The sequence below is a fragment of the Rhagoletis zephyria genome, unplaced genomic scaffold (assembly GCF_001687245.7).
Source record: "Rhagoletis zephyria isolate East Lansing unplaced genomic scaffold, Rhagoletis_zephyria_1.1 Rzeph_scaffold_11625, whole genome shotgun sequence".
NCBI lineage: Eukaryota > Metazoa > Arthropoda > Insecta > Diptera > Tephritidae > Rhagoletis > Rhagoletis zephyria.
Genome location: NW_016168701.1, coordinates 7311 through 18778, shown reverse-complemented (window position 1 = coordinate 18778; position 11468 = coordinate 7311). Strand labels below are relative to the sequence as shown.

General features: G+C 39.8%; 1 protein-coding gene across 1 annotated transcript; it reads left to right on the top strand.

Annotated features, from left to right (window-relative positions):
• The first annotated feature begins 3041 nt into the window (after nucleotides 1–3041).
• Nucleotides 3042–8698, top strand: LOC108377170 (uncharacterized). The gene is made up of 7 exons (XM_017633432.1): nucleotides 3042–3858; nucleotides 3930–4084; nucleotides 4146–4254; nucleotides 5131–5231; nucleotides 7947–8069; nucleotides 8140–8257; nucleotides 8315–8698. The coding sequence occupies exons 1-7, from the start codon at nucleotides 3042–3044 to the stop codon at nucleotides 8563–8565; spliced, it is 1674 nt and encodes a 557-aa protein (XP_017488921.1). The 3' UTR covers nucleotides 8566–8698.
• The last annotated feature ends 2770 nt before the right edge of the window (nucleotides 8699–11468 follow it).

Here is an 11468-nt window from a genome sequence, read left to right as displayed (position 1 = left end):
GAATACCGATAATGCACCGCAATTAAAATTTATTAGTGATAGTAAATATATATATACATCTTTTTATGCAATTATTTAAGGGAAACACTAAAAACCAGTTGCGAAAGCTTGCTGATACTTGGATCCAATAGTAAATAAGTAATTAAGTAGATAGGAAAAATAATTATCAATTCAGTAAACACTTTTTTGTTCGATAATTATGTATGTATGTATATGCATATTCATATATGCATCAAGTATTTATTAAATATGTGAGTATTATAGGAAACTTACATGGAAATATGTACAGGAGTTTATAGCCAGCTTTGATGTTATCAACCTTGAGAGAGTGAATTCAAATTTATATTAACTATTTATAGAAGCGATTGTCTCATCATTAGTTCTCGATTACCTGACTAAAAATGCGACTAAATTATACGCAGTAGCTTTCTATATGGCGGCATTGTGGGCAGCTTCACGCATTTTCCTGTAGAGTTCTTCGTACAAACTTTAAGGCAGTACCTATGCTCTAAGACAGATCCATCAGCAAAATAGAGCCCACCAAAGAAGTGAAAAAAACCTGCATGAAAAATAACAAAAGTTTACAAACAAAAAAACAAAGTTTCTGCATATTAAAGCAAACCTCTATATCCCAATGTTATGTTAGGTCCATAACGTCTGGTTCGAGGTCTTTTGAAGGTGCAGTAGGGGAAAATTCATTGAATAAACCAGAAAATTCAATGCTGAATTTGACCTTGAGGTGACCTTGAAGAAGGATCCCTATATTCAGATTCAGCGACAACAAAACATTATGGAGGTTAACGGACCTCGGATCCGGGTTCAGCGATTCGAATAACATAGGTATAGAGGTTTGGTTTAATATGTAGAAAGTTATTTTTTTGTAAACCTGTTTAATCGGAGTCCTGGTTGATCACCGACATTGCTTCCAGGATCATTTGAATTACGCCAACAAAGGGCAGCGACGGCAACAGCAGCCCTATCTATACTAATTGCGAACGTTGGGGGAGCAAGATAGCAGTCTAGGGAAGTATTAATAGGCATCTAACGATCAATACTGCTCCCTGGATCGATAGTTCGGCTCGACGCTTTCAAACCGCCATCCTACAATCGGCTACGTATCGCTTATGTGCTCTTAGAGTGTGTTCAGCTTTCAGAACTGTTTCTGAAAATGCAGCTGTTATCATCTCGGGATTATGCCCACTCGATCTCATAGCTCAAGAAATGCGAACCGAGATCAACCACGCACAGTACACAGAGCAGTTAAAATCGTATGGCCACGACCATCGATAGTTTTCCAGCTCTAAGTTAAAGTCTCACACTGACTGTTTTGGTATTTAGGCTGTCGAAGCTTTCTCTTTTGAGAAAAATAACGTTGCTATTAAAAGTTACAGTTAGGCCAGTCACTGTAGCACTTAAGGTGGAAAAAGTTCCGGAAAAATATTTTAATAAAAATGGGAAAATGTCCTATCTCTAAATTTGATAGGAAATATTTTTAATTAATGAAAACCTATTGACAATTAGCCCATTGCTGCTAGTAAATAGCGCTGACGCACAAATGGATAAATGTAGAAAAATATAAGAAGTGGTCGAAATTTGTTGGAACTTTACTCCTATAAGAATCACTATGAACTAAGAAAATGAGATTGGTTTTTTGTACCGGTTACCAATTTTCAAAAACCCGAGTTTTTATTAGGAGTTACCAATTTTGGGAAGAGACGGTAGGTCACAGTCATATTATTTATTATGGTAATTTAAAAATGAAATCGTTTTGTACCGGTTACTAAACTCAAAAATTCGAATTTTTGGTACCGGTTACCAATTTCGTAAAAAGTGGCGTCTTTTTTTATTTAAAATAAAAATAAGTAGTTTACGTAAAGATATCTCCATGTATTAGTTTATTTATTATTGAAATATTGGATTGTTTCTATTTTGTGAAAAATACTGTAATATGGGAAGTGGGCGTTGTTGTTAACTGATAAAAAAAATTTGTCTACGCTTATTTTAAAACTTAAAAAAAGAAGTTTCTTAATAATGTCGTTTTTTTTTATAAATACCGTTATATTAGAATTTATTCGTTATTGCCCGATTTCGCCTATTTCATCTACTAATGAAAAGTGAGTATTAAATTGAAGTCTGATGGTTATAAGTGAGACTTCGACATTTTTCGTATGTATTATACCCACGGAAGGGTATAATTTGTGATGAAAGTTTGGGTGATGGACAAAAATGTCGACTGGTGAAGCAAAAAGGCTTACCACCCCGAATACTAATATGAGAGAATAGCGGTTCATCAACTTTTGGCCAGATTTTTCTGGTAATCTGACACGGTAGAAGGACTTCTGAGACATGAATACGAGAAGTACTTAGCCTTATCGCCTTAGTATTTCAAATACTGGTCAGTTAACACAACGAAACTGCATTATACTGGATCAGTTAGATAGCCAATATAAATGAAAGTCACGGTGTCGTAGCCAAGTGGTAATACCTGCCACAAATCGTACGATAAGCTCGACAAAATACGTGGCAAATCTGTGGTCGCTGTTCTCGCTAAGGAAACTTAGAAGCATTTCCCAGTCTTCTTGCTACCAAATGCTTTTGGAAATTTCAAGACTTGTATTAAAACCCTGCTTTTAAGCGGGTCTCGCTTTTTTGCACCACTTTCCTATTCTACTTTCAGCAACATGTATCTGTGCAACATTTGAAATCACATTACCATGACAAAAACAAAAAAGTTTAAGGCAACTGCCGCAAAAGTGAAGGTTGCATTGCTTACTACATACTGTTGCTGTTGTTATTATTGTCACATTGCACATGCTACACAGAAAAGGCTTGTTCACAATTAATGCTCTAATAAAGCGCTAGAGAGGCTTAAAGAAACTGAAAGAAAGATACATATTCGCATCGGAAGAAATCTGCTAAGAATGTTGTAAAAGTTGTAAAAGTGAAACATCACTCGGTGCGTGGAGACCATCAGTTTGGCACTGACAACAGTCTAGACTGTGGCTTCCGTTCAAAACGTTTCATTAGCGGACATAGCAGCTATGCAGCAACAATTGTTGCTGGTCAATTTGAGCATTTGCACCACATTAGTGGGTGTGGTTGTGTCATATGTTAGCGACTTTGTCACGTTGCGAGTACAAAATAATTGGTCACTGGAGGATATTAGCACTGCATCGGAAAATAATTATAAAGTGTTAAGTGGGTCGAGAGAGTGGACACGTTATGCCGATATATCCGATTATTATGGCTTACGCTATAGGCCTTTGCATCAAATGCCACGCTTGCTTTGGCATAAACAGCCGCAGGTCGACATACCAACGGACTCTGTCCCTACAAGCACAGCGGATGCTGATACTAGTGAAGCGGATGCAGCAGATGAGTACGATGAGCAAGATTCAGAAGAAGAATTCTTAGAGCAACCAATAGCTGCATTGCCTACTGACCGGCCATCGCCTTCGTCTACAGTGAGATCAGCACAAATTGTTACAACACCAACACCAGCTACAGTTGTCATGACATTGCCTACAGTCAATTCTGCCGCAGCTTCCGACACTATAAACTCCATCATGAGACCACCACAAATTGGAAATGCCATAAAGCAGTTGCTCTTTCATGGCTCCCCTTTCGCGCTAAATCTGTTGCAGCAGCAAAACCGTGGCAACAAAACGAGATCAAAGGGGTTCCTCAGTCTCTTCGAAGTCATCAAATTCGAGAATACCAAGTGCTCGGTGGCCATGGGTGAGATTGATGTACGCGTACGCGCTATGGAGGGAATTTGCTATCACGAGTTTGAGTGCAAAAGTTTAGGCGGCATACCGACGGAGGCGTGCGCAGATGGTATGGGCGTGTGTTGTGTATGTGAGTGTGCTGAAGGCGAGTAGGCTCGGTTTTAATAAACTTAGTACTTTACTTTCGTTTTTGACAAAAAGTTTTGACTGGCTGTGGCGGTACAACCAAACAATCGGTGGTTTACTTTGAGAGCCCTAACTATCCGGATCCAGTGCGTGAAATGTTGATATGTGTGTTGATCATCAACTTGCGGGACAATGTGCAACAGCTGCGACTAGATTTTATCATGTTTGAGGTGAGTTGTAGAAGAGATAGATTAGTTAGATTTGCAAAATTTTACTTTACCTTTTTCCCAGCTGAATCGACCTACTGATGGCGACTGCATGGATGATCAGTTTATCGTATCCGGCCAGAATATAAATTTTGTCGTGCCCATACTTTGTGGCATTAATACAGGCCAACATAGTAAGTTAATCAAAATTTTAATTACTAGCTTTTATCGTTTCTTTTTTAAAGCAGGTGGCAGCCCTCGTCAAAAATATTTTCAAAATATAGCTTTCTCAAATTTCTTTCGTTTGATAACTACATAAAAAGTTTTTGTTACATAAATGTGTTTTGAATCTCTAGTCAAGTGGCAACACTCTTAAAAATATTTCGAAAGAAAGCTTTCTTAAACCTCTCTCGTTTGATATCCATATTAAAAGGTTTAATTCAACCAGTTATTTAAATTGATTTTAGCATTTGAACAGATGGCAACCCTCTTCAAAAATATTTTCATTCTCACACTCATACACTACCTCTAGCGAAAAACTTTGCGTTTGATGGGTGGTGAAAGCGGGGAGTTAAAGATTACTGTCAAAATGCGTTGACTTTTTGTTGCTGCCTCATTTTGCTACGGTGCGAAAATAAGTTTCCGAGAAAAGCAACTTTAAAGTTAACAAGTAAATTCAAGGACCGAAAATAACCGTTAAACGTCAAGATTTTCGTTGTTAGACCATTGCAATATCTATTTTTTTGGATTTTTTTTTATTGATCAAAAAAAATTAAATCTAAATTAAATCTGAAAATCATAGTCATTACGGTCCCTTAGTCTTCTGAGTCTCTTAAATTTACATTATACCCGGCCGTTCTTTATACGAAAGAAAAAAAAATAAATAATAACTCCACCACAAAAATTTCAGCAGTACGGTTTAATTAGCTTAAGAAGCTCTTGGAGAAGGTTTTTTCTTGAAGTCGAAATGTCGACGAATGCCCCTATACTAATTATGCACTACGAATAAACTAATTTGTGCTATTTAATTCATTAAATTAATTTTCAATACCATCTTCCATTCCTTCCAGTATATGTTGATGTAACCAATTCCTTTGAGAAGAAAATATATCTCTCGTTTATCACTAAAGTAGCCGCAGGTGACCGGTCCTTCAATATAAAAATAGTACAGGTAAATATGATTATATTGAAAAATTATTTTTTTACTTAACAAAATTTTACTATACTATCGGATACTAGCGGAGCCGGCGAACTTCGTTCCGCCAAAAACTTGTTTTTTTTTTATTTAAACCTTTTTGTCCAACATTTGAACCAAAACTTCAGGTTCTCGAATGCTAGTAACACACTTATCTGCTCTGATTATGGTGTTTTGGACTTCAGGAAGTATATCTCCCATTGCCATTCCATTCCATTGCAGCTGAGTGTGATTCTCAATCCTGAGTTCATCCTGCACGGATTCGCGACGAATGAACTTGAAGCTATTCATGAAAGCATTTAAAACTGTTTTACTTAAGAGATGTATTTAATTCACTAAAATTTGCGGTCGTGTGGCAACCCTATTTCAAAATTTTGTGTATGAAAACCTTCGGAATATATTGACGGTGATGTAGCAATACTGGTATCGGATCAGTTTCCTTCGGTCATAAGTGAAATTAATGAAATAGCTCTAATGACAGTTGATTCCAGGGCCATAATTTGCTCTCTTAGCTTAAACCCTGAGAAAACTGACTTTGTGCTTTACACAAATAAAACAAATGTACCTAGTCTTACTAAATCAAGAGTCCGAGGAACGGAGCTGATACAGTCAAACAAGGTGAAATACCCTCGGAGTTATTCTGTTTCCCAAATTTAATTGGAATACAAACATTGAAAATCGTGCAAGGAAGATCACGGTAGCCTTCAAGCAAGAGTTGCGGTTTGAAAGCAAGAAATGTGCACTGGATAGAAACAGCTATAGTCCGACCCGTACTCTCTTATAGAGCGATGGCCTGGCAGCATGCCAAACCACAAGCGTAGTTAAAACCCTAAACGGAATTCAAGCGATGGCATACCAAATTTTGAACGTCCTTCTTGATTTATTACCGATAGATGTCTCTAAGGAAAACTCAGCTGCTAACAGCGCCATCAGATTGCACGGTTTGGGGCTCTGGGTGGAAATACCGTTTGGGCATGGTTTCATCTTAAACGCATTGCCGACTGCCAAATGGCTATATCCTCTCGAAGACCTGGGTTCACCACAAACCCCACACGAAATTCCCAAACCGCAGTGACTAGATTCAAGGAAGGGTTCAGTTCTTGCAGGGCTTATCTGCCTTTACGGACGGCTCAAAGACGGAAGGGGAGTTTGGCGCAGGGATCTTTATTGAACAGTATTACCTAAAGTTATTCTTTCGCCTACCAGTTATGCAAATGTTTTCCAGGCCAAAACGTTTGCAATTAAAAAGACAGTAAAGTACATCAAAGAAAATGTACCCGCGAGAAGACTGGTGAATATTATCGCGGATAGCCAAGCGGCTATTCAGGCACACTCTTCTACATCTGTTTGAACTCAACTGGTAGATGACTAAAGGAGAGAGCTGCAGTGGAATTCTAGGAATCGCTACGCAAAAATGGTGCCTAAAGTATACAACATGGAAAAGTAACAAACGAAATGTGTAATAAGCCAAATCTAGCAGCTCGACAGACATTTTGCTACATATTGCATGTTGTTAGGCGCGCCTGCTATTCTCTCGGAGATTTTTGGCGGTTCAAATTTTCGACAGCGAATGTTGGAATCCAGCTACTGGTCTCGATTTCTGATCCATACGAAATTACCCTAATATGGGTCCCGGAATACAGGGACATTTACGAAAATGAGGCAACAGACAAACAATCAAGCTGCCGGTCCGCACTAAATGTGGCCCCTAATTACCGGAATTTCTCACTCGAAGGCCGAGCATAGGTGGAACCGTACTGGATCGTACATATAGGATTACCCGGCAATTTTTTGGGTGTCCTTCGACCCACCTACAAACTTATTGCAGTGCGTATAGGGCCCTGGTTCTTTGGGGTACCCTTTAATAGGTGCTGTCGCAGTTACGATGAGCCGGGCTCAAAAGAGACAGTCGAAAACTTTCTGTGCGCGTATCCAGCTCTCGCAAGGATGAGGATAAAGACACTCAGAAACTATTCCTGCAGAGTATTTTTAATGTGCAGCTGCCTCTCTCTGTATGACGTACTGAAATTCATCAAGACCGCCAAATGCCCGCAGAGTTGTGTTATCAAAATGGCAAACTAGCTTATTATTATGTCATCAGGGTGACAATCCACTTAAACCAACCAAACAACCCATCCCGGAATGATCCGAAACTAGTCCCAACATTGTCCGCAAATAGTCCTAAAGCGGTTCTGAAAAAGTCCGGAAAGGATCTCGTACAAATATTGAAATGGTCCCGAAATGGTCCCTTACTAGCCCCAAAATGATACCAAACTAGTCCCGAAACCTTTTTAAATAACCCTGAGCTAGGCCCGAAATGGTCTTGAAGTAGGCGTGAATTACTTCCGAAATGGTCCTAAACTAATCGTGAACTAGTCCTGAAATGAGCCTACAATAGCCCTGAACTGGTGTAGAAATGTTCGGTTGTAGACACAGTAAACTATCACAGATTTGCTGCTGGGTTACGTAAGAAATGTTTACGCATCAAAAACGATACTATACTAATAACGAGTTTTCCCAAAATTTTTCGTAGTATCGAGGTTTTGGCGTTCCATTAGTATGACGAAACTGTAGATATAACGAAGCATTTGTCCAACCTCTTCAGTTCGTCATATCGAGTTTTCACTGTACATAATAAACACATTAATTTATGTACAAACTTTCATTTATTAATAAAGTATGTAACTCCAGCTCGAAAATGATCTTGCCCCGGAGGGTTGTTTGCAGTTTTACCCAGAAACTGAAGGCGTTGTGAAGTCATTCAACTATGATTCGGCAGGCACCTTTGTTAACACTGTTGGAGCGACATATCTGGTAACTTTACAGCAAAATATAAGAGCCATTAAATTAAGTACTATTATGTATAATTATATTTCATTTTCAGAATAATTTAAATTATGCCATCTGTCTACTACGTGCCAAGGATATGTGCTCGGTTAATTATAACACCGAGCAAATTGGTGGCGATCAATTGGATTTTCAAATCGTTAATAAGGACGAAGGTAAATAAAATTTCATAAATTTTTTCCTAGTACTTTTACATACTTATTTTTTTCTAGATGCAGTGGACTTGGTGCCCGATGGTCAGGCGGGTGCTGGCATTTTCAATTGCCCCGATGACTATATCGCCATCAATCAAGTGCGCCTCTGTGGTGAGCGTTTCAACGATGGCATCGTTTCAGATGACTTCACACAAAATGCTCCGGTTAAGGATTTCGCGGCGGGACCAATTATATTACCAGTGCGCAGCGATGACGAGTATGTGGGTCGTGGCTTTCGCCTTGTCTACAAGCAGGAGCTATGCGCCTAAGGTGTACCAAATTTTTGGAATGCATTTGCATACATACCCGCCTGTGCCTATTGCTACTATGTACATATGTACCCTTTATATGTTGTACTCGTAACTTATGATTTTTTACGGTAAAGAAATTTGTAAATTTGCATGTGGCAAAATAAAAAAGTGTAAACACATGACAAATTTCGTGTTGCCATGACAGAATGGTTGTGTCTTCAAGTGAGAAATAGAAAAAGAAGAAGAAGAAGAATACGAAAATGACTGTATATTTGCTTTGGTGGGCCGAAAAGGCTTACTTGTTCCAGTTACGCTTCAAAATTTGAATTGCAAACTGTGGTCATGGGAAAATATGGCGCTTCTACAGCTGTCGCCAGCGAACAAAGACTCTATGTACAATCAAATATTAGTAAAAGATAGAAATCGCTTGCTTGCTTGTTTTTTTTGCCAGGCGCCTCATAGCTCCATACGTGGGCATTGCTTTCCTTCCTTAGCCCGTCGTTGGACGACCGACGAACGCGATCAGTACTACAAACATCCATAATCGCCCATATTGTCCCTTTGTAGTGTTATCGCAGGCGCTTGCCATGATTTATTTTGGACACCATCGTTGGCTCGGTTGGCTGGTGGCTTTGTCAACAGCTAGTATGTAGTTTCCCACCACATTTCCATTGTATGCTGATTTGATTTGTTCGGCAGTCAGTTGGTCGTCATCGTCGTCGTCTTTGATGGCAACACCCGGCTGTATGCAGAGTGCAAAACGACGTTCAGCCATCGCCTGTGAGTGATCCACACTGATCGTGTCATATGCAGCAGTTTCTCTTCCGCTTTGCCGGCGATGGTATGTATGCTGTGTGCGGCTATGTGCTTTGCCGACATCAACAAACATCACTAGCGATTTCAGCGGTTGCCACCTTCAGCGCCAGCGTGCTTGCCTTTGCCACTTTAGGTAACGCCGCCATCAACACCGCCGTCGTGTGTCAAAGCGTTTCGAATTTGATTTCGGCACATTTTGGCATATTTCAAGGAGCCACCTACGACACAGCGTCAACACTCGCAGGCAAACTTACTTTGATTGGGTTTTAGGAAAGTTCGAAGTTCGTGATTTTATTGCCCATTTGCAACTTTTTTTCCTTTGGCTTTTTGTTTTTCTTATGGGGTGGGGGAGGAGTTTTCCTTTACGATTGTTTGTTCGTTGCGTGTGTTGACAGGTTTTTCACATTTTAGTTCTGCATCCAATGCTGAAATTTATAATACAGCTTAACTGTGACAATATCAAGATTCAGATATCCATTGCGAGATAAATGGATAATTTTTTTGGTGTAGGGTTCACCTACCATTTTCCCATTCGGCGTTTTCTTTTTCCTTTTTTTTTGTATTTTGCTTGCTATCGTTCTTCATTTTATGATAAATTCAAAATTAGGCCACGCCTTCTTTTCTTTTATGTAACGGCAATTTAACATACATTTGCATATTCGCATTAGACGCTGTGATTTAACGATATCTCACTCCCTCGTCACTGATTCCGTTTGTCGATTCACTTCTTCGCTGGGTGGCACTCATTTTGGTACCGCCAAGATGTTGTTAGTCATAGACTTGGTTCATTTCGCAAATATATATGTATGTATGTACCTGTCAGAAAATGTACTGTTGTGTCTTTTTGTGTCAAATAGAGAATCATCTGCTTTCAGGATTAGTCCTTGTTGTTGTGCTTTGACATATGCAGTTACAGTTGCTCGACTATACCCAGCCGCGCCCTACAGGCAGCCCATGTGCAACATGTAGTAATCAACAGTGTAGAGCTTGGCGTCAAGACACAAAGAGAAGGAGCTTTAGTGGAGCCATTCTCACCTATTCGCACTTAGTCCAATGATAGAAGGCCTCTGCTGTACCATTTCCGCTCACTGCTGAACCGCATCAGGCATCTTGCGTCGGTGTTTGAAACGACAGGTCAGCCGGGAACGTTGATCCCAGATGCCGTTGCCTGCTTCTACACAGTGCAGGATATTAACTCAGTTGCTTACAGGTCACGGCTGCTTTAGGGATTACCCAAGACGATTTAATATGGAAGACGCTGACACATGTGATACCAGTGCTGGAAGCTTTACCGAAGACGTCGAACCTGTATTCTTGCATTGCAACAAGTTCCCCAGAGAAAGGAATTGTTTGCGAGATGTCTTTAAAGAAAAATCTGTTTCAAATATGCTTCAATTGCCAGAAAACTGGAATGGAGTTTCCAATGTAGATTCGACATAAGTACATAGTTTGTCGAAAAGCCTAATCTTGCAGAGTGTAATCCCATTAGGTGATGACTAGTAATGCTTCCAAAAGCCATCCTGAGTCGAGGGCGTACCAGGAGAATTAGGACGTTGGTCCTATCTTTGTCGAGTTTAGGCCAAATTTGTTGTGCTACCATACGTGTTGCCAGTTTGACGAAGTACATACATTAGGCATAAACTACATTCCACAGGATGTTATTGTCTGCCGACTCCTGTCTTTGAGAATCCCAATCTCTGGCAAGTGAAGGTTTTGCTAGTAGAGCCTTAGGAGTTTCCTTCGCGTTATGTCGGTTTTGACTGGCGGACAAGATGCCCTTACCGCATTCTATCAACACATTTTTATTTTTAAGAGATCGTCATCACTTGGAGACGTTGGAAAGGTGTGGACTAGCCCGAATTTTCAGACAGAGGTCGTTCAGACCGGTTCAGAACAATCACGTATTTTTTCCATGTCCGTCGGCGGAATATTGATCCGTACAGGTATCCGGGAATGAGTTTTAACATGTTCATCTGATTCTTAGGTTGCGTGCTGAGTTTCTTCTTCTTGTTCGAGTTCAACAAAGCACGCCAATCGTTTCTCTTCTGTGCAAACTGACGCCAATTGAAAATGCAAAGTGAAGCTAAGTCCTTTTCCACTTGGTC